General features: G+C 43.2%; 1 protein-coding gene and 1 pseudogene across 2 annotated transcripts in view; one reads left to right on the forward strand and one right to left on the reverse strand.

Moving 5' to 3' along the window:
* The first annotated feature begins 2,767 nt into the window (after window positions 1-2,767).
* Window positions 2,768-27,046, forward strand: part of SPPL3 (signal peptide peptidase like 3) — a 139,292-nt gene continuing 115,013 nt past the window's right edge. The window contains exon 1 of one of the 2 annotated variants that reach the window (XM_012468945.2): window positions 2,768-2,828. In XM_012468945.2, the coding sequence (XP_012324368.1) occupies window positions 2,806-2,828 (23 nt within the window). In that variant the 5' untranslated portion in view covers window positions 2,768-2,805. Of the gene's footprint in view, window positions 2,829-3,051; window positions 3,111-27,046 lie in introns of those variants that run through there. The other variant, XM_012468944.3, reaches the window with a different exon arrangement.
* LOC105728535 (cyclin-dependent kinase 4-like) overlaps window positions 3,368-27,046 on the reverse strand; it is a 31,721-nt pseudogene continuing 8,042 nt past the window's right edge.

The following is a 27,046-nucleotide window of genomic DNA, read 5'->3' on the forward strand; positions in this document are numbered from 1 at the left end:
CTTCCTGTGAATAGTAAGAGGAGGGGTCTCTGGTGGTTTGATGCTTTCTTTTCGCCCTGCCTCAAACCCTCCCCTGGACTCTTGCAACCTCCTCCTCCCTGGTTCAAACGATTCTCCTGCCTCAGCCTTCTGAGTACCTGAGACTACAGGCGCATGCCACCATACCCAACTAATTTTGTATTTTTAGTTGGGATGGGGTTTCACCACGTTGGCCACGATGGTCATGATCTCTTGACCTGATGATCCACTCGCCTCAGCCTCCCAAAGTGCTGGGATTGCAGGTGTGAGCCACCTACCCCGGCCTAGACCTCAATCTTATCAGTGGGCCTTTTCCCAGGGCTCTCTGATAAAGCTTTGGAAGAAACACGTGGAACCTAACCGGTCCTGGCACCTGGCAGAGGGGGAAGAAGGAAGAAGAAGAGTTTGCTTCTGAAGGGAAAGTGTACTTGGCTTTCTCTTTAAAGGGTTTCCCTTGGGAAACAGGCAAGCGGCAGATGCATGGGCAATGGCCAGCTGATCCATTTGTAGATAGATCCAGGGTGCCGCGTTCCCTGCAAGCCTGGGCAGGCCCCGGGAAACTGGAGCAGAGCTAAATTCTGGCCTAGTGCAGAGAAGCTTGAGTATGTTGGTTTCAGGTGTGTGAGTTTCGCCTTCTGCAGAGAAACTGGGGGGTGAGGGGTGGGGGTGGAGGGATGTACAGGAGGGTTAGTGTCTTTGTTGCCCAGGCATGTTTCTAAATTCTGAAGCTGCACTAGTTAATCGTTTTTATTCGTGAACACAGTAGCTGGCAGCTGGGCCCTCCAGCTCTGGCTTCAGTGCATCTTTTCAGTGTCTTCTCCCAAAACTCTCCAGCACAAATCACCCATCCCACTCTTGATTCAAGCCCACCTGGAACTGGGCCTTGCCTCATGCCATTCCTTCTTCCTAGAATGCCTTTTTAAAATTTTTTTATTTTTATTTATTTTATTTATTTATTTATTTATTTATTTATTTTTGAGACGGAGTTTCGCTCGTTACCCAGGCTGGAGTGCAATGGCGCGATCTCGGCTCACCGCCAACCTCCGCCTCCTGGGTTCAAGCAATTCTCCTGCCTCAGCCTCCCGAGTAGCTGGGACTACAGGCGCGTGCCACCATGCCCAGCTAATTTTTGTATTTTTTTTAGTAGAGACGGGGTTTCACCATGTTGACCAGGATGGTCTCGAACTCCTGACCTCATGATCCGACCCCCTCAGCCTCCCAAAGAGCTGGAATTACAGGCGTGAACCACCCCCCCCACCTCACCCCCCCGGTCAAGAACACCTTTTCTTTGGTAAGCCTCTTATACTTTCAAACGGCCTCATCCACTCCTGGGGCAGTATCCCCCAGTACCTGGGGCCTCCATTCATCGCTCCCTCCTCTTTCCCTCTAAGCCCAAGATTCATTCTGTTGGTCTCTGGTCTAGCTCTACCGTCTTTACTTCTGAGCCAGGAAACCTTTAGATGGACGGTTTCCTGAGCTTTCTCAGGATCTTTGAGCTTTCCGTGGATCTTTGCAAGGCCAGCTCTCTGTCATTCAATATCAGCTCAAATGTCACCTTCTAAGCGAGGCCTTCCTTGACCACCCTATCTAAAGTAACCCACACCTCTACTCACTCTGTCCCCTCGCCTTGTGTATAAAACGTGTTTTTGTAAAAATTAGCATCTGAAATTATTTTATTTGTAGGCTTGGACTATCTTTCTTCCTCTAGAATGTAAGCTCCAGGAAGGCAGAGTAAGTTGACACACGGTTGGCACCCAACAAATATCTGTTGATTGATTCAATGAAGGCAAGCGTGGGGTATTCGACTTGGTACCAGGCCTGGGCGCAATAAAGGTTGGCTTCCTGCAATATTTGCTATGTGAATAAATGAACCAAGGAACGTAAGAACGAAGGAGTGCAGCCCTCTCTCTGCCTGTTGACTGACAAGTTGACTGACATTTGGGGCGCCCGTGGCCGGCAGACTGTTGACTGACGGTTGACAGCTGAGTGGCAGCCAACAGACGTGCATCGGCGTTCCTGATTGGCTGGTGCTGCAGCCCCTCGGAAAGGGGCATAAGAGGGTACCCGAGGCGACGTCTCCGCGTGGGGAGGGGGCCGGCACCAGGCGGCGGGAGGCGGCCCGACAGCCCCGGCCGTGCAAGCAGCAGCCGCCTAGAACCCGGGAGCCGACGTCTCCGCGCAGGAGCCCGGCTCGAGGGGCGGGGCGCACGTCACGTGAGCGTGTTTTGGGCACGTGACCCGCGCGGGCCCAAGGCTCGCCCCCGCCCCCGCCCCTCCTCCCCTCGGCGGGTGTGATCGAGCGGCCTCGCCTCATCGCCTAGCGCCCCCCTCAGCCGCCGCCGCCGCCGCCGCCTCCGCCCGCCGGCCATGTCCCCCGGCCGCCGCCGCCGCCGCCGCCCGAGCGCGGCGCTCCTGCGGCCCGACGCGCAGTGAGCGCGGGCCCGTCTTGCCGTTCGCCTGCCCCGGGGCCCCCTTGTTCTCGGCGCCGCCGCCGCCGCCGCCGCCGCCGCCGCCATGTTGGGTTTGGAGCCGCAGCGGAGCCGCCGCCGCCGCCGCGGGTGAGGGAGGCCGAGAGCGGAGCCCGCCCCGCCCCGGGGCCCAGGGAGCGGGGCCGCCTCGGAGCCCGGCCTCTACCCGCCAGCCGCCTTCCCGGCCCGCCGTGCAGCCAGCGAGCCAGCGAGCGAGCAAGCACCGAAACCCGGCCGCGCCTTCCGCTCCCGGCCCGAGCGAGCCCGCCGCCCCCGGGCCCGGCCACAGCCTGCAGCGGAGCCCACGAGAGGCAGCGCCATGGCGGAGCAGACCTACTCGTGGTGAGTGCAGGGCTCCAGGAGGCCGGGGCGCGGCGAGGGTGGGGGTCGGGGTGCCGGCGCGGCCAGCCGAGGGGAAGAGGAGGAGGAACAGGTGCGTGTTGGGGAGGGGGGGCTCGGGTTGGGGTGCACGCCCCCCTCTTCCCCACCGGAGGGGGCGGCTGGAGCGCGCGGAAGGCGGTGAGTGGCCAGGGACCCGGCGTCCGAGAAGGGGGATGGAGGAGGAGGCGGCGGCGGCGGCGGCGGCCGGCAGCGGCGGATGTCATCTGGCTATGGGCGGAGCAGGTGATGGAGAAGGGGAGCTTGACCCCGGGGATGGGAATCCCACGGCTGGGAAGTTGAATCCGACAGGCACCCCGGAACTGACTCGTGGGGGTGGCTCCTGGGCAGGAGGACTCGAAATGGTGGAGAGAGGCAGAGGCAGGCCAGGGCAAAGGTGGGCCACTGGGCTGAGAGGAAGCTCTGGCGAGAACAGGTGATAGAGGCAGAACTTCTGAGTTGGGAGAGTGGAGCAGCCGCTGCTTGGCTCTGGGACAGGGAGCTCAGGGAGAGTTGATGAGGTGGGCAGAGGCCCGGGAGTAAAGGGAGAAAAACTGCGGGGGGAGAGGGTCCGGGAACCTTGGAGGGGAGTCACTGGTGAAGAGGTTGGAAGGGGAGCCTGTTTGAAGAACCAGTTTCTGGAAAAGGAATTCGTTGGTGACAGTGGGGCACGGGCAGAATCTCTGTAAGGGTCGCTACTATTGTTTTAAGAGTAATGGCGCCCAGGTCCAAGTGTGGAGGTGGAGGACCTGCAAGTGAAGTTCATTTCTGTGGGGCTTTTAAAGTTAGTAAGTAGCTCGTTAAAGACCAGAAGCGAGAAGCTACTGTGTAGTTTATGGGGTGACAACCTACATATCCTGAGAAGAGAGTGCCAGGGTTTGGGGGAAGGAACAAAAGAGGTGTCCCTTTAGCATGCAGTGGTGGGATATTTGTAGGACGGGTTGAAGGAATGATGGTAGTACCCATGAAGAGTGGGATAGTGAGAAGGAGGTCATGGCTGGAGAGTGAGGAAGCAAGAAATGGGATGATTATTGGAGTTGGGGATCAGGTTGCAGTCTAGAGAAATGGTTTAAAGATGGTTTACTCTTGAAGCAAGTGTGGTTTGGGACAGAACTGTAGACTTTCCCTTGTTAGAAAAGAGCATAATAGAATGGGGAAGAGCATGGCGTTTGGAATTGGAAAACCTGCTTCGGAGGTCCGGTTTGCCACCAAATTGCTTTGTTGATATGACGTGATAGTGAGTTCTTCGGTCCTTTTTTCTTACCTATGAAGTAGGGGGAATTACCTTTTCCAGAGCCTGTAAGGATTAAGTGAGTACATTTAGAAAGCGCTTGGCAAACTGTGAAGTGCCGTATCTTGCTACATTAATTATAATCGTCCTAGGGAAACATCCAAGGAATGGGTAATATCTGAAAATAAGGAATGGTTGTAGGTAGAATAATACTTTAACAGAGTGGATTATTTATAGTGTTAGAGCTTGTAAGTCAGTAACTTATTGTATCTTCACATAGGGAAAGGGAGTTGGTGATTTGGTGATTGAATCTGATTATTATTATTATTTTGGTATTTTTAGTAGAGACAGGGTTTCACCACGTTGGTCAGGCTGGTCTTGAACTCCTGACCTCATGATCCGCCTGCTTTGGCCTCCCAAAGTGCTAGGATTACAGGCATGAGCCACTGCACCTGGCCTGAAGATGATAATTCTTAAGGGAACTTCAATGATGTATGTAAGAATCTCAAGAAGAATGTAACTGAGAGACAGAAGGTAGCTCTAAAGGAAGAGAGAACACGTGCTCTAAAAACAGGTTTAAACTAATTTCGTAGTTTTCAGTGACAGAGCTGCCTTTCAGTAGCAGGTCATAGGGAAGACAAAATTACAATTTGAGCTTCCTTCTGGACAGAGTAAGAAATGAAGGTAAAGGTGTTTCTGTCATGCCATGTAGTAACTCATCTTGAGCTTCTCATGATCTGGCCCAGCTGACAATCCTAATGGCTGCCTTGCTGTTTTTACTGTGCTGTAAAGAGGCCGTAGATGGTTGAAAGAATAGAAAACTCAGTGGTCAAGAAATGGGGAAAATGAACATGTTTTACTAGGTAGGTTGGACACACACTACTTCTGTCTGACATTAGTTGGCTCTATTAAGGAGGGATTACTTTGTAAAGTTTGACAGTTTACAAATTTATTTGACTAAAATACCTCCTTCAGTATCAGCTCTGTTTGCTTTACAGACAAAGAAGCTCCTTGAAATCAGGGAGCTTAGCCGCTCACCTTTAGCAGGTTTTGAGATGAAGAAAACTTTTACATGATTTGAAGGGTGGTGTGTAAGGGAAGAGGCTGGGGAAACAGGGCAGCATCCTTTTTTTTTTTTTTTTTTCTTCAAGGTGGAGTCTCACTTTGTGGCCCAGGCTGGCGCGCAGTGGCACCACCTCTGCTCACTGCAACCTCCATCTCCCAGGTTCAAGCAGTTCTCCTGCCTCAGCCTCCCAAATAGCTAGGACTACAGGCACTTGCTACCACGCCTGGCTGATTTTTGTATTTTTAGTAGAGACAGGGTTTCACTATGTTGGCTAGGCTGGTCTGGAACTCCTGACTTTGTGGTTCACCTGCCTTGATCTCCCAAAGTGCTGGGATTACAGACATGAGCCACTGTATCCAGCCATAGCTTTCTATTTAATAGTTGTTCCTGAGTCAGCTGGCTAATAATATAATAAAATAAGAAACTATACACATGGCATTTACTATACACTCATTTAATTCTCACAAGTTTCTGAGGTAGGTGATATTTCCCTATTTTATAGAGGAAGAAACTTAGGTTTGGGAGGCCAAGTGATATATTTAAAGTACTTCACTTGTGATGCTCTATTTTGTTTGACATTAATTCTCCCATCACTTTACTCATTCTTATTGAAATATATGTATGGAAAAGGTATCCAAAAGTATATGTAAACTGATTTTTGGGTTATCTGTCATTTTGCAGTATCTTTGTCACTCTTCCCTTGGTTTGTGCAAACGATCAAGAGTTAATTACTTGCCGGGCACGGTGGCTCACGCCTATAATCCCAGCACTTTGGGAGGCGTAGGCGGGTGGATCACGAGGTCAAGAGATCGAGACCATCCTGGTCAACATGGTGAAACCCCATTTCTACTAAAAATACAAAAAATTAGCTGGGCATGGTGGCATATGCCTGTAATCCCAGCTACTCAGGAGGCTGAGGCAGGAGAATTGCCTGAACCCAGGAGGCGGAGGTTGCAGCAAGCCGAGATCACGCCACTGCACTCCAGCCTGGGTAACAAGAGCGAAACTCCTTCTCAAAAAAAAAAAAGAGTTAATTACTTATTTTTTATTTTTTTGAGACAGGTCTTACTCTGTCACCCAGGCTGGAATGCAGTGACCTGATCTCAGCTCACTGCAGCCTCTGCCTCCCAGGTTCAGGCAGTTCTCCTGCCTCAGCCCCGCAGGTAGCTGGGACCACAGGCATGCGCCACCATGCCCGATAATTTTTTTTTTTTTTTTTTAGTAGAGACAGGGTTTTGCCATTTTTCCCAGGCTGGTCTTAAACTCCTGACCTCAAGTGATCTGCCTGCCTTGACCTCCCAAAGTGCTGGGATTATAGGTGTGAGCCACCACGCCCAGCAACTGATCTTTTTTTTCCCTTGAGACAGGGTCTCCCTTTGCAGACTGGAGTGCAGTAGAGGGATCACAGCAGCACCTCCAGGGCTTAAGCGATCCTCCTGCCTCAGCCTCCTGAGTAGCTGCAACCACAGATGGGCCCTACCACGCCTGGATGATTTTTGCCTTTTTTGTAGAGACGGTGTTTCATCATGTTGCACATGCAGGTCTTGAACTCAGTCTATGCGATCCGCCCACCTTGTCCTCTCAAAGTGCTGGGATTATAGGCATGAGCAACTGTGCCAGGCTCCCACTTTTTTTTTTTTTTTTTTTAAACAGGCTTGCACTTCATTTGGCCTTTAGAAAAACCAAACTGTGGATACTGTTGTGGCACTAGAGATTTGTCTGAGGATGCAGTCAGTGAAGAATGTAGAGGATATGCAGATAGGCTTCTTTAGGATTTTTGTATAAGAAGACATGTAAATTACTGGCAATGAGTTGATCATTCCTGGAGCTCGGTGATGAGTATACATGGAGGTTTATTATTCTTTTGACTTCTTTACATGTTTAAATTTTTCAGATAAAAAGTTTTTTCAAAAAAGCCCTTACATGTAAGTTCATGTGTGCTTGTTCTCTTCCTAGCAAATTCAATCAAAATCTTGTACTCAGGGGTTCAACTCAAATTCTGCTTAGCCGTGAAGCATTTTTTGACCACCCCATATGAAAATGATCTTTTTATTTTTATTTTTAGTTTTTTTGAGAGGGTATCTTGCTCTTTCACACACGCTGGAGTGCAGTGGCTCGATCTTGGCTCACTGCAACCTCCCCAGTTCAGGCCGATTCTCCTGCCTCAGCCTCCCGAGTAGCTGGGATTACAGGCAGGTGCCACTACACCGACTGATATTTGGCCACGCTGGTCTCGAACTCCTGACTTCAGGTGTTCCATCCACCTTGGCCTCCCAAAGTGCTGAGATTACAGGCATGAGCCACCAGCCTACCATTCTTTTTATTTTTAATATTTACAGTTCTGTCTGCATCATTCTGTCCTTATCTTGTGTAAATGCCTAATCTCCTAATTAGATTGTAAACTCCTTGAGAGTAAGGACTATATAACACTAACAAACCTTCTTTCTCCCATAGTGCCTAGCACATTGTATTACTTGTAGCCCTGCTTCGTAAATACCGAGTGGTAAATGTGACACTGAATTTCAGGATGGTTCATCCTTTGTTGAAAGAATATTAAACATAAGGAGGACGCCACTGAAAGATAAGTGTTTGTGATCCATGTACTTATCAAAGAGGGCTTTTGGTAACTTGGTTTCCTGATGTACCAGTGCTGCAAGAATGAGGAATGCCATACTTTATTAATATTCTATATAAAAGCTGGCTGAGCTCTGTGGCTCGCACCTGTAATCCCAGCACTTTGAGACACTGAGGTGCTTGAATCACACGGTCGGGAGTTCAAGACCAGCCTGCCAAGACGATGAAACCCTGTCTCTACTAAAAATACAAAAATTAGCTGGACGTGGTGGCAGACACCTGTAATCCCAGCTACTTGGGAGGCTGAGGCAGAGAATTGCTTGAACCCGGGAGACAGAGGTTGCAGTGAGCCAAGATGGTGCCACTGTACTCCAGCTTGAGCGACTGAGCGAGACTCCGTCTCAAAAAAAAAAAAAAAAAAAAAAAACTATTGACAGAATAAATTGAAATAATTGGTAGTAACACCAGAATCTTTATCACAATTTAGCTACAAGATTCTACTTATATCCTTTTTTTCTCACACTGAAGAAGTAAAAGAATGCATGTGAAAACACAGATTGAAGGTGCAAACTAGACTTTGATTAATTTGAGAAAAACACCTTGCTTCCTGTATATTTATGAGCAGTTTTAGTGTAAGTTCTGTGGGAAACAGGAACTTGTCTCCTCATAAAGCAAAATGTGTGTATAATAACTGCTCTTGAACCCTGCTTAACATTACTAATGTTGGTGTGAGGGAAAAGGAAGTCAGTTTATTTGAACTTCTTCAAGGGAATTTTGTTCCCAAAACACTATCATAATGTGTGTTTTCTAGGTGATAGAGTTTTACAAGCATTGTTAAGTAAGGAAATTGAGGCTCAAAGCATATAAGTAACTTGCCCAAGTGTGTAAATGGTAAAAGGGCTCAAACCGAAGATTATCTGACACCAAAATTCTGACATTGAATCTGTCCACTTAATGTTTTCATAGTCTTTACTGTAAACGAGCCCTTTTTTGCTTGAGTCCCTGTATTAGCCTCTTTGCTGGGTTTCCTCCATTATCTACCTGTTGGTACCTTCTTGGCCTTCTGACAACCTAAGTCACATCTTGGCAGTTCTCTGCTTAAAATTCTTCAGTGGCTTTGGTCACACTTAGAATAAAACCCAGATTCCTTAGTGTGGTTCTTCATGGTCTGATCTTGTGTGTATCTCAGGGGGATGACAGATGATAAACAAAATAAGCTGCATACGGATAAAACCCTTTCTGTTTTGGTGCTCACTCCAGTGCCTGGCATTTAATAGATATAATAGATATAAATATAGGTGGCTGCTCTGTGCTACCCATCTTTTTTTTTTTTTTGGGACAGAGTCTTGCTCTGTCCATGCTGGAGTGTGGTGGCACAATCTCAGTTCATTGCAACCTCTGCCTCCCAGGCTTAAGCAATTCTCGTGCCTTAACCCCCTGAGTAGATGGGACTACAGGCATGTGCCACCATTTCTACAAAAAAAATTTTTTGTATTTTTTGTAGACATGAGATTTTGCCATATTGGCCAGGTTAGTCTCAAACTCCTGATCTCAAGCAGTCCGCCCACCTCTGCCTCTGAAAGTGCTGGGATTACTTTGGAGCCACCTCACCAGGCCTGTGCTACCCATTTTAAGATCTGATCTCAGGGCTGCATTATATTGAGGTGATGTATTGTGATAATGGACATTGCTTGTCAGATATTTGCAAATAGTACTAAAGCTGAGAATGACAAATAACACAGGTCTTCAGATCTAGTGGAAGTCAGTTCTACTTTTGGATTACTGTTGTGTATTATTGTACCTGGTATGATCATATCCGATTGTAGCTGATGGAAGTTTTTCAGAAAGAAATTAGTTGAAAATGTGTATCTAGCATTATAGACTTTAGAAGATGTTCGTTATTTTAAAAACATGTTTTGTCTGTAAAGTGCTATTATAATGTTGTTTGGGTGATGTGTGATTTAAACTAAAATTAGTCAAAGTTAACATTGTGAATTTATATTTAAATCATTTCCTCAAGGTTTGTTATAAAGCCTTCAGGGGGTAAAGAAAGCTGGAGAGTATAACTACATCAGCCTGTAATTATCAGGTAGTACTATGAATTTAAATGCTTAATGATCATGCATTTCTCAAAAAGATTTCCACATGATCATTTATTTTAGAGATGACAAATGGCTTGTGAAATGTATAGTTCTATATAATTGTATTTTATTTCAACATTAATAACATTAATACATTATTTAGTTCTCATCATTTGTATCTGTTTTATCAAACCATCTCGTGAAAATTTAGAGATGTCCCAAGAAGAGAAAGAGAGTGTTAATAACCAAGTGCTGTTTTAGTTAACTGTTTTTGGCCTCTGAAACTTTGTGTGACTGCCGTCCCTCGTAGTAAAGCCATAGTATAACTTGATTTTTAAAATTCTACAATCTGTTTTTGATGTTTCTGGAGTTTAATGGTTCCTTCTTAGGAATTTAAAGAAAATACTGATTATATGTGATGTATGCATAAATTTAGAAGTGTTTGGAACTTTCACTTTCTATAATGTATTTTCTTTTTTTTCCCCCAGGATAGGTAGGTGGAAAGGAGGGTGAATGCAAAAGCTAATGTATTTTCTTATCCTCACTTAAAGAATTAGAGGCAGAATACTTATTTGTCGTCTGGAATTTTAACCTCTTAAGTGCTCAGAGGGGCTCCAAATGATCAAATTCAGTTTTACAGGGAAAAATCTACAGTTAGTCTCCATGATCCTCTCAATGAATTGTTACCACTCAGATTTTATTAACAAGTCAAACTAGGAACACAACTTAAGATGAAAACAGTCCCACTTAGTTGTGGTATGACTAGGTTGAGCCCTTAGAAAAAGTTTTTGTAGGTATTTTTAAGGTATCAGACTAAGGAATATGTCTTACCCTAATAGAGACCTTATGGAAAATCCCATTTCTTGGTTTGTAGGGTTTTCCCTAACCTGGTAGGAAAACGTAATTATCTCTGTTTTGGAGTTCTAGCATGGATAGTGAAAGCATGGATAGTGAAGAACCACCAAAGGATTTTTTTTAATTCTTTTTTTTTTTTTTTTTTTTTTTGAGGCGAGGTTTCACCATTTTGGCCAGGATGATCTCGGATCTCTTGACCTCGTGATCCGCCTGCCTCAGCCTCCCAAAGTGCTGGGATTACAGGCGTGAGCCACTGCACCTGGCCCAGGACTTTTTTTAAGTGCTCTGAGGTGGAGGTGTATCCTAGTTGTTTTTTACGTATTTTGAATTGTATCGAATATAAGTGATTATTCAAAAAATATTCAGTTGTGTTACGACACTCATTAAATTTTCATTTGAAATCTTGAGATATGAGCACCTCATTCTGTGAGGTGTGCATCAGGAAATCTTTAGTGTGAGGGTGATTTTCATCTCTAGTTAACTGTGACCTAGCCATGTCTTAGACCCAGTGTTGTATTTGGTCCAGTAGTTATGCCTGTTGTACTCCACAGGGTTGTTGTGAGGATTTAGTGAGATAATATATGTAAAAATGCTTTGTACATTCCTGAGTGCTCCTTGAAGGCATGCTGTTTGTTCTCTACATTATTTGTTAGAGCCAGATAGGTTCCAGATAGAGTTCCTCACTATAGAAATGACTTTTCTTGTTTCACAATTAGCCAGATTTAAACTTTGAGATATCCTTTGTATTGAGAATGCTACATAATGCTATATAAAAATAAATAGAAATGATAGTCTCCAAATTGTCATTGATTTATGTTTCTTAGCCTGTGGCTACATTCCACAAGAAGAAAAATAATGAATAAAGCTATGTTGTTTCTTCTTTCTTCTTTCTTCTTCTTCCTTCTTCTTCTTTCTTCTCCTCTTCCTTTCTTCTTCTTCTTTTCTTTTCTTCTTCTTTTTGAGATAGTGTTTCGCTCTTGTCACCCAGGCTGGAGTGCAGTGGCACGATCTCGGCTCACTGCAACCTCCACCTCCCAGGTTTAAGTGATTCTCCTGCCTCAGCCTCCCGAGTAGCTTGGATTATGGGTACATGCCACAACACCCGGCTAATTTTTGTATTTTAAGTAGAGACAGAGTTTCACCATATTGTCCAGGCTGGTCTCAAACCCCTGATCTCAGGTGATCCACCTGCCTTAGCCTCCCAGAGTGGTGGGATTACAGACATGAGCCATTGTACCAACCTGTTTTTTTATATGTTAGTTTTATCTTGATTTTGAAGACAGTTTCCTTCATAATCTACTTAAATGAAGAAAGAACAGTTAAGTGGATAATCCTCATCTTTCCCTGCTTTTCTTTGGAATGCATAGTAAAGTTTTCTACCCTTCTAAAATGAGGAGGAGCTGTTAGTTAGCAGTTTCTTTCTTTTTTTTTTTGAGATGGAGTTTCCCTCTTGTTTCCCAGGCTGGAGTGCCATCATATGATCTTGGCTCACTACAACCTCCGCCTCCCAGGTTCAAGTGATTCTCCTGCCTCAGCTACTGTAATCCAGTAGCTGGGATTACAGGCATGCACCACCTCATCCAGCTACTTTTGTATTTTTAGTAGAGACAGAGTTTCTCCACGTTGGTCACGCTGGTCTCAAACTCCTGAACTCAGGTGATCCTCCTGCCTCGGCCTCCCGAAGTGCCCAGCCAGCAGTTTCTTACCTGCTTTCTTACCCCACACCATGTCTGACAGGCACACCTACTTTCCTTCATCCGAGACCACAGGCTTAGGCTTCACTCTTGACTGAAATAGGGCAGGTGTAGCAAAGAAAGCTTTGTCCATTATTTCTTCAAGCTAGTTATACAGCCTGATTTTGTTTTGTTTGTTTAAGTTTTGTCTAGCTTTGTCTAGCTTGACCTTCCAAACTTGACTAAATCTTCAGGCTTTGTCTGATAGCCTATATACTTTGACTTTATAAACTTCCTGAAATTTACATTCATTTCTTATAACCACTTACAAAAATACTACTGTTAGAAGTAAAAATTAGTTGTGAAAAACAAATTCTCTTACCTTCGCCATTGATTAGTACACATGTCTCTAGAAATGCCACCTGGGATTATGGTTAGGGTGGCTAGAACTAGTTGAAGATAGGCGGTAAGACCACTTAACAAAAGGGAAGAGTGTGGAGAGGAAAGAATGGAAGATCAGAAATTGACAAGCTCACAATTAGGAAATGACAGGAAGAAGAGGAGTCAGAAGAGGTTCCATCAGAGGTAGGATAATTAGGAAAGTGCAGTGGTGATGAAAAGGCACAGGAGAGTTTTTAGGGACAGAAGTGTAAAAAGCTACAGGATTCAGAGAGAATGAAGAAGCAAGCTATTGAATTTGTAAAGGAAGTTATTATTGAGAGTGTACTAATAAAGATCAGAGTAGTGGGGGTGAAAGCCAAATCAGGGGTAGGTAATAAAGAAATAAAGGCATCTTCTGGGTACTGGCCATTTGTTTGAGAAGATGTGAAAGACTTGAGGAAAGACAATTGTTGGTATAAACAGCAGGGTCATAAAGGTCTTTTGTTTTTATTTTTTATAAACAGGCAGGGAGAATAAATTTATCTTGGAAAAAGTTATTTTTTTACTGTACTTTGCGTTTAGAGATTTCTACCTTTTTAAAAATTATTAAGGATTTCAGTTAGGAGTTGTGAAGAGAATTTCAGAGGAGTGCTTAGTGTGTACATTTAGTTTTTGTCTTGGTTTGTATATTGTCTGTAAAGTTTGGGTTGTATTGTATTTTAATGGCCTTTGGGTTTTTTATTGCTGGAGTATAAAAATCTAACCTCTTCAGTCTGTCTTTCAAAACAATCTGGTGTTATAACCCTGCTCTATACTTCCTTTAAATATTACTTGTTACTTCGGCCAAACTGGGTTACTTCTTTTTTTTTTCTTTTTCTGAGACAGAGTCTCGCTTTGTCGCCAGGTGCCAGGCTGGAGTGCAGTGGCGCGATCTCAGCTCACTGCAACATCTGCCTTCTGGGTTCAAGCAATTCTCCTGCCTCAGCATCCCGAGTAGCTGGGACTTCAGGCACATGCCACCACACCCAGCTAATTTTTGTATTTTTAGTAGAGACGGGGGTTTCACCATGTTGGCCAGGATGGTCTCGATCTCTTGATCTCGTGATCTGCCCACCTCGACCTCCCAAAGTGTTGGGATTACAGGTGTGAGCCAAACTGGGTTACTTCTATTTCTTCTTTTAAGTAAGGTAACTCTTCTGCCTCATTTGCCCTTCTTCTAAGTCTCTAAACATGTTAACTCCTACCCATTTTTCAAGGTCCAGCTGAAATGCTTTCCCCTTGCTATGAAGCCTTCTGATTGGCCCAGGAGAAATGTTCTTCTGATGCCTACAGCTCTTTATCTATTCCTGTCATATGGGCAGCACACAGGATTTTCTGACCTTGTATTGAATGTATTTAATATGACTGTCTTCCCATTTTGACGATGAACTCTATAAGGGTAGGTTCAAAGCCATTAATCTCATGGTGCAAGGACCTACAGATAGTAGTAGGTGCTCAGATTTTCTTTGTAAAAGAATGAATATTTTATGCTGATGGGTCTGACTTGAAAACAAGCATAAAAAAAAAGAATGAATATTTTAGGGGTGAAATTTGTTAGATGCTGGATTTTAGAATAGAACATCTCCCTAAAAATATAGTGACAAGGCACATAGAAGAGAGGAGAGAACATCTTACTGCTCTTTGAAGGAAATACAGAAATAAAATGGTTACTGCCAAGTTGGTTCAAGTGTTATGGACAAATTTGCCTAACTTCCTAATATCCTGACAACACCTAGAGAAAAGAAAGGGGCTCAGTTAAGGGGGACGTCTACAAAGGACCACAAGTCCTGTAGAGTAGTCATCTTCATTTATCTCCTTCTTGAACTTCACCACTGACTCTCTCATAAAAGTGTAAGTATATAAATTTATTTATACTTTATATTTCCCAAACAGACACTTGTTAAATATGTGGCATGTGTTACTTTTTTTCTAAAGTGGGGATGCCCTGTTTTTTTTGGTGGGGGGAACATTTCAGTAACATACTCACATGAAAATATTTTGCAGGAAACATCCCTTGAGATATAAGTAACTATAAACTGTATGTAAACTGGCTTTTGAAAATGTAGTTTCTCTTTTTCACTACTATTTCAGGAATTCAGTCTTAATATTAAGCTTTTGTTTAAAAAGCTAAAAAAAATTTTTTAAATAAACTTATTTTGCCATTTTGTTCTCCTTTTTTCTAAAAGCCTGTCAGCTCATTCGTTGTCCCTTGTTTTGTAATTGTTCAGAAAGGGTGATTGAAAAATATCTCATGGCCTGATGTGTGCATATTTTAAAGTTAATAGATATAGCAGTGCTTCAATCTTAGGTTAGAATTAAATAACATTATCATCTGGAATAGGCATAAACCAGACATTTGGGAGATTAGGAGTTAGTTTTGTTTTCTAACCTTTGTATGCTTTGCAGTGGTGAAAACCTACAGGCCTAAGGATGATGTATTAGGCTGGATTCCTGGATAGCAAAGGTTATAAAACCATGGGCAAATGTTATCAACCAGCTTAGAAAAAAGGGAATAACAAGTAGAAGCAGGAAAGAAGTGTGCATGGCAAATGTGATTGAACAATAAAAGCAGAGGCGAGGGTTAGAGATGAAAACGGAGCCAGCTACCAGAAAGTAGACAACTAATCCAGAATCATTGTGTAGCAAAGATGTGGATGGCCCAAGACATCTCTGGAAATCTACCTTTGTGTTCAGGTTAGATTTACCAAGTTGATAATGAGTCAACTTTTAGTGATAGGATAGTCTTACCCTGTCCGGTTAGCTATTGAAAGCATCAGGTTTGGGCTTCACAGCTAGAGACCTTGGAGACGTTCTTGATTCTCATCAAGTCAGTAAGGTCTGTTGATTTTTTTGCTCCATGTTTGTGTGTCTATGTAGAATATTATTTAATATATTTTAAATTTACCTCCTCTTCCTTCCTCTGAATTTTTGTTTCAAGATGATGCTTCCCTGTGTTCCCTTAAAGTTTTGAGGACATGAATAATGTTCAGGTGTTTATCCTCAGTGGTCTGGCACATAGTTTATTAAAGTGAACATAATTCTGTATTTGATTTTTTTTTTTTACATACCCTGAAAAAGTAAAGCATTTATTTATATATGTTTTTTGAGACAGAGTTTTGCTCTTGTTGCCCAGGGTGGAATGTAATGGTGCAGTCTCGGCTCACTGCAACCTCTGCCTTCTGGGTTCAAGCAATTCTCCTGCCTCAGCCTCCCAAGTAGTGGGGATTACAGGCATGTGCCAGCATGCCTGGCTAACTTTTAAAAATTATTTTATTTTATTATTATTATTATTATTTTTTGAGACAGAGTCTCGCTCTGTCGCCAGGCGCCAGGCTGGAGTGCAGTGGCACAGTCTCGGCTCATTGCAACCTCCGCCTCCCATGTTCAAGCAATTCTCCTGCCTCAGCCTCCCGAGTAGCTGGGACTACAGGCGTGCACCACCACACCCAGCTAATTTTTTTGTATTTTTAGTAGAGACGGTGTTTCACTATGTTGGCCAGGATGGTCTCGATCTCTCGACCTCAGGTGATCCACCTGCCTCGGCCTCCCTAAGTGCTGGGATTACAGTCATGGGCCACTGCACCTGGCAAAATTATTTTTTTTGAAAAGGACAGTGGAAGAATATGTGACGTCTTAAATTGCTATCAACCCTCAGTTAAGAGCTTAAAGGAACAAACCTCAGATATCATTTATGCTTGTCTTATGTTAAGTGAAAAACCGTTATTCAAGGTATTAGGCTGGACCTACCTTGATAATAATCACTGTTCAATTTATAGGACCTCTTTATAATACAGTGGGAGAATTGGTGATTATATCAGTTAGCTATTGCCACAATAACACTGTATAACAAATGATACCAACACTCAGTAGATTAAGAAAACAATAAAATATTCTTATGAATCTACAGATTGGTTGGTGCAACTCTGCTTCTTCCGATCTGTAAGTTGGTTAAGATGACTCTGCTTTATGTGTGTTCATTTTAGGGCTCAGAGTGAATGGGCAGCCGCCACATAGGGGAAGCTCTTCTCTAGGCAGTGGCAGGGGCATAAGAGAGCAAGTGGAAACCTGCAAGACCTCTTCAGGTTTAGGCTTATAATTGGCACACTACCATTTCTGCTCCATTCTTTGTTGTGTTCTTTCTTTTTTTTTTTTTTAGAGACAGGGTTTCACCATGTTGGTCAGGCTGGTCTTGAACTCCTGACCTCAGGTGATCCACCCGCCTTGGCCTCCCAAAGTGCTGGGATTACAGGCTTGCGCCACCATACCCAGCCCATTCTTTTGGCCAAAGCAAGTCATATGGTTGAAACTAAAGTTAAGGAACCACAAAAATAAATCTTACCCCTGTTAGTAGGAGGAACTGCAAAATCATATGGCTATGGAGTAGATCCTGGGAAGGATGAGGAATTAGGGCCTGTAATGCAATCTACCACAGTTAAAGTTTCCTCTTTCCTTTCAGTAGGGCTTGTTATTGCTTTTTCATTTTATTCTAAAATGAAGCATTTCATGTAGGCACATTTCATAGAAGTCCCTTTCTATGGCATCCTATTTTTCATTCTGATGTTTATGTTTTATAAATAGCTTTTGAAAGATAGAATTCACGGGCTGGGGTGCAGGGGCTCATGCCTGTAATCTCAACACTTTGGGAGGCCGAGGTGGGTGGACCACCTGAAGCCAGGAGTTTAAGACCAGCCTGGCCAATGTGGCAAAACCCTGTCTCTACTAAAAATACAAAAGTTAGCTGGGTGAGGTGGCACGAACCTGTAAAAGCAGCTACTTACTCGGGAGGCTGAAGCAAGAGAATCACCTGAGCCTGGGAGGCAGAGGTTGCAGTGAGCCGAGATTGCACCACTGTTCTCTGCCCTGGGCAACAAAGCATGACCTAGTCTCAAAAAATAAAATAAAATAGATATAATTCACATACTGTACAACTCAGTCATAAAAAGTGTACAATTCAGTGGTTTTTACTATATCTACAGAGTTGTGTAATCACCACCACAGTCAATTTTAGAACATTTGCTTCATCCCAAAAGAAACTGTACATATTAACAATTACTGCTCATTACCCTTCTCCTCAGCCCTTGGCAGCCACCAGTCTGCTTTTGGCCTCTATGGATTTGCCATTTCCTATTAATCAAGTAATACATGGCTTCTTGCACTTAGCATAATGTTTTTAAGGCTCATCCATGTTGTAGCATGTGTCAATGTTTCATTCTCTTTATTGCCAAATAATTTTCGTTTGTATATTTATATCAGATTCAGCTTATCCACTCATTAGTTGACAGGCATTTCGGTAGTTGCCACAATTTGGCTATTATGAATAATGCAGGGCCAGGTGTAGTGGCTCACGCCTGTAATCCCAGCACCTTGGGAGGCCAAGGCACGTGGATCATCTGAAGTCAGGAGTTCGAGACCAGCCTAGCCAACACAGTGAAACCCCGTCTCTACTAAAAATACAAAATTTAGCTGGATGTGGTGATTGGCGCCTGTAATCCCAGCTACTCAGGAAGCTGAGGCAGGAGAATTGCTTGAACCCAGGAGGCGGAGGTTGCAGTAAGCTGAGGTCATGCCATTGTACTCCAGCCTGGGCAACAAAGCAAGACTCCATTAAAAAACAAAAAAAACCCCCAAAAATAATAATAATGCAATGAACTTTTGTATATAAATTTTTGTGCAGATGTATGTTTTCATTTCTCTTGGGCGAGTACTTTGGAGTGAAGCTGCTGGCTCATAGTGTTTTTTTTTTTTTTTTTTTTTAACATTTTGATGAACTGCCAAACAGCTTTCCAAAAATAGCTGCAACATTTTACATTCCCACCAACAATGTATGAGGTTCTGATTTCTCCACATCTTCACCAACACTTGTTATTGTCTTTTTAAAATTATAGCCATTCTTTTGAGTGTGAAGTCATATCTCATTGTGGTTTTGTGTAGTGTTTATGTTTAATTAAGAGTTTGTAGAGGAAAAAAGCAGTGGTTTAAAATGTTAGATCTGTTTGTTTTTAGAAGTGTGTTACCAAAGTTGAACCTCAGTTTTAGTTACCTAAAAATCTTTGTATCGAAAACAAACATTTAATAAGCCTTTGGTTCACAGATTTTTCTTCAGGCTACTTCTTTTACATGCTAGAATCATTTAGGAAGAAATTAGCCTCAGATAATTGTTAAACTGGTTTCTTCCCTTTGGTTAAGTGATTAACGAAATTACTCTGGCAACCTGCTGCATCATCAGTAAACCTGGAACTGTGAGTGGTTTCATGATTGAAGGTTTGGTGGGTGGAAGAGGGGGTGAGGGGTGCCTTGATGTGTCAGTTCTTTGCTAGGAAGATAATCACTGGAGGAATTAGTTGTAAAATACTACTTTTTCTAGAGCAACACTGCCCAATAGAAGTATAATATATGGTACATATGTAATGTGAAGTTTTCTAGTAGCCACATTAAAAAGTTTTTTTAAAAAGGTGATACTAATTTTAGTAATAGTTTAACTCAGTATATAAAAATATTTGGCCGGGCATGGTGGCTCACGCCTGTAATCCCAGTACTTTGGGAGGCCAAGGCAGGTGGATCATGAAATCAGGAGATCGAGACTATCCTGGTTAGCATGGTGAAACCCCGTCTCTACTAGAAATACAAAAACTTAGCTGGGTATGGTGGCACGTGCCTGTAGTTCCAGCTACTCAGGAGGCTGAGGCAGAAGAATCACTTGAACCTGGGAGGTGGAGGTTGCTAGTGAGCCGAGATTGTGCCACTGCGCTCCATCTTGGGTGACAGAATGAGATTCTGTCTCAAAAAATATATATATATATTTATTATATCACTGATTGTATGTAATCAATATACATATTGAGATATTTAAACTTTTTTTTAATTCAAGATCTTCTCAATTCAGACTATCCACATTTCAAGTGCTCAGTAGCTACATGTGGCTAACAGCTACCATATTGAACAGTGCGGTTCTGAAGGTGGTAAATACTTATGATCTAGATTTTTGCTCACATCTACGTATCTTTAGGACAAATAGATGAGTGTGTGATCAGTCTGTATTTCTAGTTCTTTATTTTTATATTGTTAGTGCTGTTTTTTTTTTTTCTTTGAGTGCAGAAGAGGGTGTTTAGAGGGTTGTAGAGAGGCAAGCTCATAACTCAGATTTTTGGTTGCGAGCAGATAAATTCACAGAGGAAGAAAATTGCCTCCTCTTCATTAGAGATGTACCAGATCTTGTAGTTCTCAGCAAGTAAATCTGTTGGAACTGTTATTGTTTGGTCCTTGTTGTAATTGTTCTAGATGGTCAAGGTCTGCTTTGGCCTGTTGTCTATCAGTTAGGTACTACTTGTACTGCCTGACCACACAGCTCACTTGGTTAGACATAGTAAGGTTGTGGCTTTGATCTCTGTATTTAATGAATGACTTTAAGCTTTTTGGGCCTCTGCTATAGTAACTAAAATAGAATAAACCAGATCCTCTTTCATCAGAAGTTTATAGTGTTGTTAGAGACTGGGTGTCAAATGTCAGCAGATGTAGTTAGACAATTTAGAGACAAGGAGATTTCAGATATATACAGTGGGCCATTGTATATATTGTGTGTCCCAGTCAGTCAGTTGATTACTAGAAAGACTGAATTTGGTTAAAAAAACAAAAGTTTTGGCCCTGGTGAGGTGGCTCACACCTGTAATCCTAGCACTTGGGAGGCTGAGGCAGGCGGATCACCTGATATTGGAGTTCAAGACCAGCCTGACCAACATGGAGAAGCCCCATCCCTACTAACAATACAGAAGTAGCTGGTCATGGTGGCACATGCCTGTAATCCCAGCTACTTGGGAGGCTGAGGCAGGAGAATCGCTTGAACCTGGGAGGCGGAGGTTGCCGTGAGCTGAGATTGCGCCATTGCACTCCAGCCTGGGCAACAATAGTGAAACTCAATCTCAAAAAAATTTTTAAAATAAGTTTTAATATTTGTATGACTTTATTCACAGCTAACTTTTTTTTTTTTTTCTTTTTGAGATGGAGTATCACTCTGTCACCAGACTGGAGTGTAGTAATTTTTGTGTTAGTAGAGACGGGGTTTCACCATGTTGGTCTTGATCTCTTGACCTGGTGATCCGCCCACCTTGGCCTCCCCAAGTGCTGAGATTACAGGCATCAGCCACTGCGTCCAACCACAGCTTACATTTTCTAATTTGCCTCAGTCCCCATCACTTTCTGTTGCCGTATACTGAATCTCTACCTCACTATATGCTGTTTACCTAGCTCCTGGAGGCAATTGAGTTGTGATCCCTTAGTGACCATAGTTGTAGGTCGTTGCCTCAAGGATGGTTGGAGATCAGGGGGTAGCTGATCAGTGCTCCAGTGACTGAGGATTGAAAAAAACAACTTTGTTATAGGTACTTGCATGTTTAGGTACAAATACTTTCACAGGATTTGACCATTGCATTAAGTATTACTGACTATTGGATGACTTAATGATGCATAGTTATTCTAGATGGTATTCGCGTGCCTGTGAGTTGGAGTCCCTGAATGGTATTCAAGGATCAGGACTTAATTTATATGCTCTGTCCTGGCATTTGTGATACTATGGACCCAGGGCCCATTTGTGAGTTCACTGATTCATTTGAATTTGAAGGCCATGTTAATGTGTCATAGGTCCAGCACACAATTAATGGAATTAAAACTGTAAGTGGTACTATCTTTTTAATTAATCACCAGTTTATTTGGTGGTTCTGTTGAGTTTTTGTATACATTATGATTTTGATAATTTCCAAATATTTTATACTTTGACACTTGTTCATTAACTTCATTTTTGAAATGTGTTTGAACGCCTTAGCCTTACTAAGAAAGAAATGCCCTTTAGTTGAGTTTGAAATGCTTTGATTTGTTGGTGTTACAAAATATTAATGTAAGGGTTTTTTATTTGTTCTCAACCAAGTGCAGTCTGCAGTGACTAAGCTCCAACTTAGTTGGACCAGCAGGGGCAGAATTGGAAGCCTTACTTACACTAAATAATTCCATTCCTTTAGGGAATAAAATCTAGTTTTTAGACCTCTTTGGTAACAAAAAAAGACCTTAACTGAAGTTATTTATAGTATCTATTCATTGATGTGACTTGTTACCCTCTTTACAGACTGTTGTTACCTTTCTGAAAGCCAAAAAAGAAAAAGAAAATAATAATTTTGAAACATCTCCTGCCATAAGGTGTCAGATAAGGAATTATGGAACTGTAATACCATATTTTATTGGTGAAAATATTGGAAAGTACAGATAAACACAAAAAGAATAGAAAAACTACCCACAATTCTACCAACACACAGAGATCTTACATTTGTTATGTATCGTTCAGGTCTTTAAAAAAATGCATGTATTGTCACCATTGATTTTTTTAATTACACAAAACAAGTTGTTGAAACCCAAAAAATCCCAAATAGAAGTAAAAAAGAAAAGTTATAATTAACCTAATATTTAACTTACTTAGAAAATTCAACCAGGTGCGGTAGCTCACGCCTGTAATGCTAGCACTTTGGGAGGCTAAGGTAGGTGGATGACTTGAGGTCAGGAGTTAGAGACCAGCCTGGCCAACATGGTGAAACCCTGTCTCTACTAAAAATACAAAAAAATCAGCCAGGCATGGTGGCAGGTGCCTGTAATCCCAGCTACTTGGGAGGCTGAGGCAGGAGAATCATTTCAACCTGGGAGGTGGAGGTTACCCTGAGCTGAGATTGCACCATTGCACTCCAGCCTGGGCGACAAGAGTGAAACTCCGACTAAAAAAAGAAAACAAAACAGGCCGGGCGTGGTGGCTCATGCCTGTAATCCAAGCATTTTGGAGGCCAAGGCGGGCGGATCACCTGAGGTCGGGAGTTCAAGATCAGCCTGACCAACATGGTGAAACCCTGTCTTTAAAAAAAAAAAATGAAAACTAAACAAAAAAATGGTGACATTTTGTGTTACCCTTTGGGGAATTACATATAGGAAATATAGATCATTTTTTACCCAAAAGCAGAAACAGGTTTATTCTGTGCTTTTATTTTTATCTGATATTTAATATCTACAGAAGAATATATGTTTTGTATGTATAGCATAATAAATGAACGCTCATGAACTTTACCAGTTAATTAAACTATAGGATTACCAATGTTCTGGAAGCCCCCTGTATACTCTCCTTTGTCCCTTCTCCTGCCTCTGTCCCCTGCCCCTGTTTAGGTGTAACCACTCTCATGAATTTTGTTTACCGTCCCTTTGCTTTTTTAAAAAACTAGATTTACATCTACTTTTTTTTTTTTTTTTAATTTGAGACAGAGTCTCGCTCTATCACCCAGGCTGGAGTGCAGTGGCTTGATCTCAGTTCACCACAACCCCCGCCCCCTGGGTTCAAGTGATTCTCCTGCCTCAGCCTCCCAACTAGCTGGGATTACAGGCATGGGCCACCACGCCCGGCTAATTTTGTATTTTTAGTAGAGATGGGGTTTCTCCATGTCAGTCAGGCTGGTCTTGAACTCCTGATCTCAGGTGATCCACTCACCTTGGCCTCCCAAACTGCTGGGATTATAGTCATGAGCCATCAAGCCCGGCCTACATCTACGTTTTGATGTTTTACTGTACAACATGTTTAGTTTTGCGTTTTTTTTTTGAGACGGAGTCTTGCTCTGTTGCCCATGGAGTGCAGTGGCGCGATCTTGGCTCACTGCAACCTCTGCCCTCCAGGTTCGAGTGATTTCTCCTGCCTCAGCCTCCTGAGTAGCTGGGATTACAGGAGCATGCCACCACAACTGGCTAATTTTTGTATTTTTAGTAGAGTCGGGGTTTCACCATGTTGGTTAGGCTGGTCTCAAACTCCTGACCTTGTGATCTGCCCACCTTGGCCTCTGAAAGTGCTGGGATTACAGGCGTGAGCCACTGCGCCTGGTCTAGTTTTGCTTTTTAAAATAAGTTTATAAAGATGGTTGTCTTTTTATTTTTTATTTTTTAGACATAGTTTTCGTTCTGGTTCCCCAGGCTGTAGTGCAGTGGCGTGATCTCGGGCTCACTGCAACCTCCACCTCCTGGGATCAAACGATTCTTTTGCCTGAGGCTCCTCAATAGCTAAGATTACAGGCATGCGCCACTACGCTCAGCTAATTTTATAATTTTAGTAGAGAATGTTGGTCAGGCTGCCCTCAAACTTCCAACCTCAGGTGATGTGCCTGCCTGGACCTCCCAAAGTGCTGGGATTACAGACATGAGCCACGCTCTGCTGATTGTCTTTTGTAATTTGTTTTTTTCAGTCAATATTTTTTATAAGCTTTGTCCCCATTGTTGCACTCCTTTCCAGTGATGTATAATGTTCCATCCTATGAATATATAATCACATTATTTATCCGTTCTCTTGCTGATGAATATTTAGGTTTCCAATGTGAGACTATTTCAAAGGGGTCTTGTGAACATTCTTTTTTTTTTTTTTGAGACAGGGTTTTGCTCTTGTTACCCAGGCTGGAGTGCAATGGCACCATCTCACCTCACCGCAACCTCCGCCTCCTGGGTTCAGGCAATTCTCCTGCCGCAGCCTCCTGAGTAGCTGGGATTACAGGCACGCGCCACCATGCCGGGCTAATTTTTTGTATTTTTAGTAGAGATGGGGTTTCACCATGTTGACCAGGATGGTCTCTATCTCTTGACCTCGTGATCCACCTGCCTCGGCCTCCCAAAGTGCTGGGATTACAGGCGTGAGCCACTGCGCCCAGCCCTCTTTTTTTTTTTTTTTTTTTTTGAGACAGAGTCTCACTCCATCACGAGGCACCAGGCTGGAGTGCAGTGGCGCGACCTCGGTTCACTGCAACGTCCGCCTCCCAGTTTCAAGCAGTTCTCCTGCCTCTGCCTCCCCAGTAGCTGGGACTACAGGTGCGCGCCACCACGCCTAGCTAATTTTTTTGTATTTTTAGTAGAGACGGGGTTTCACCATGTTGGCCAGGATGGTCTCAATCTGTTAACTTCGTGATCCACCCACCTCGGCCTCCCAAAGTGTTGAGATTACAGGCGTGAGCCACCGTGCCCGGCCCGTTCTTTTTTTTTTTTTTTTTTTCCTGAGACAGAATTTTATTCTTGTAGCCCAGGCTGGAGTGCAATGGCATCATCTCAGCTCACCGCAATCTCCGCCTCCTGGGTTCAAGCGATTCTTCTACCTCAGCCTCCCAAGTAGCTGGGATTATAGGCATGTGCCACCACGCCCAGCTAATTTTGTATTTTTTAGTAGACGTAGGGTTTCTCTATGTTGTTCAGGCTGGTCTCAAACTCCTGACTTCAGGTAATCTACCAGCCCTGGCCTCCCAAAATTCTGGGATTACAAACGTGAGCTACCACGCCCTGGCGTGTGTGCGTGTGTGTGTGTGTGTGTGTGTGTGTGTGAGAGAGAGAGAGAGGTGGAGTATCTCCCTCTGTTGCCAGGCTGGAGTACAGTGGTGTGATCTTGGCTCACTGCAACCTTGACCTCCTGGGTTCAAGTAATTCTCCTGCCTCAGCCTCCCAAGTAGCTGGGACTGCAGACGCATGACACCACGAGCTAATTTTTGTATTTTTAGTAGAGACGAGGTTTCACCATGTTGGCCAGGATGAAAGTCTTATCTCTTGACCTCGTGATCTGCCCACCTCGGCTTTCCAAAGTGCTGGGATTACAGGCATGAGCCACCACGCCTGGCCTTGTGAACCTTCTTGTACATTTACCTGGTGTTCACGTTTCAGAGTTTTCCTCGGATTTATATATCTGAGAGTAGAATGTACCATTCTCTTTTATGGTGAGTGCTTTTTGTGTGCCAAGAAATTCTTCTCTAGCCTGAAATCTTAAAGGTAGTCTCCTATATTTTCCTCTAAATAGGAATAGGTTAGGGTTAGGGTTCAAGCTTTACCTTTCGCATACAAGTTTTTAATCCATCTAGAATTAAGTTTTATATATCTATGTATGGATTACTTAGGAATCCACTTGTCCCAGAATGATAAAATAGTCTCTTTTTCCTCAGCGATTTCTATCATTACCTCTTTGATTGGTTTTAAAAATCCAGGGTCTAGCTCTGTTGCCCAGGCTAGAGTGCAGTGGTGCCATCATAGCTCACTGTAACCTTGACTCCTGGCCTCAAGCAGTCCTTTGCCTTGGCCTCCCACAGCACTGGATTTACAGGCATAAGCCACTGTGGCCAGCTGGAGATTGTTTTTGTGTGTGTGTATATGAAAGTAATGTTAAAATGGTAAATAGTGTTTTGTTATATGCTTTTTTCTATTTAATATATCTTGAATGTCTTTTGATACTGTTTAATATATAACCAGCTTTTGTGGATACATAGGAGACCACTATATTCAGTCCCTCTAGCTTTTATTATAAATCACTTTCATTCCTGATCTTCCAGTCTCCCTCTCCAAAAAAGCTTATAACCAGTTTTCTTGGCCAGGCGCAGTGGCTCACACCTGTAATCTTGGTACTGTGGGAGGCTGAGGCGGGCAGATCACGACATCTGGAGTTCAAGACCAACCTAGCCAATATGGTGAAACCCCATCTCTATTAAAAAGAAAAAGAAAAAATTAGCTGGGCATGGTGGCACACGCCTGTAATTCCACCCGCTCTGGAGACTGAGGCAGGAGAATTTCTAGGACCCGGGAGGCGGAGGTTGCAGTAGTCGAGATCACACCATTGCACTTCAGACTGGGCAACAGAACAAGACTCCATCTCAAAAAACAAAAACAAAAAACCGTTTTCTTTCCTTCTAGAAATGTGTGCATGAAAGCACATGTATATACAAAGTCCTATGCAGTCCCCCTATTATATTGCAGTAAAACATACACAGCATAAAATTGACCATTTTTAAGTGTCAGTAAACTCAGTGGCATTAAGTACATGCACATATTTATCTAACCATCACCACCATCCATTTCCAGGACTTTTTAATCCTCCCAGATTGAAACCGTACAGTAGTCCCCTCTTATCCACATCCCAAGACTCCCAGTGGATACCTTGAAACTGCAGATAGTACTGAATCCTGCATATACTGTTTATTCAATCTGATAACCAAGATGGTTACTAAATGTCTAACTGGTGGGTAGGAGTAATGTAGTAATGTACGTATACAACATAGAGATGCTGGACAAAGCGATGAGTCACTTCCTGGGCAGGAGGGAGCAGGACCGCATGAGACTTCATCATACTGCTCAGAATGGCTCACAATTTAAAACTTATGAATTACTTTTTTCTGGAAATTTCCATTTAATATTTTCAGACCATGGTTGACTGCATGGAAGGCAAAACCATGGATAAGTTTAATGGGAACTACTGCACC

Source organism: Aotus nancymaae, unplaced genomic scaffold (assembly GCF_030222135.1).
Source record: "Aotus nancymaae isolate 86718 unplaced genomic scaffold, 86718_ANA_hifiasm-v0.15.2.pri h1tg000021l, whole genome shotgun sequence".
Taxonomy (NCBI): domain Eukaryota; kingdom Metazoa; phylum Chordata; class Mammalia; order Primates; family Aotidae; genus Aotus; species Aotus nancymaae.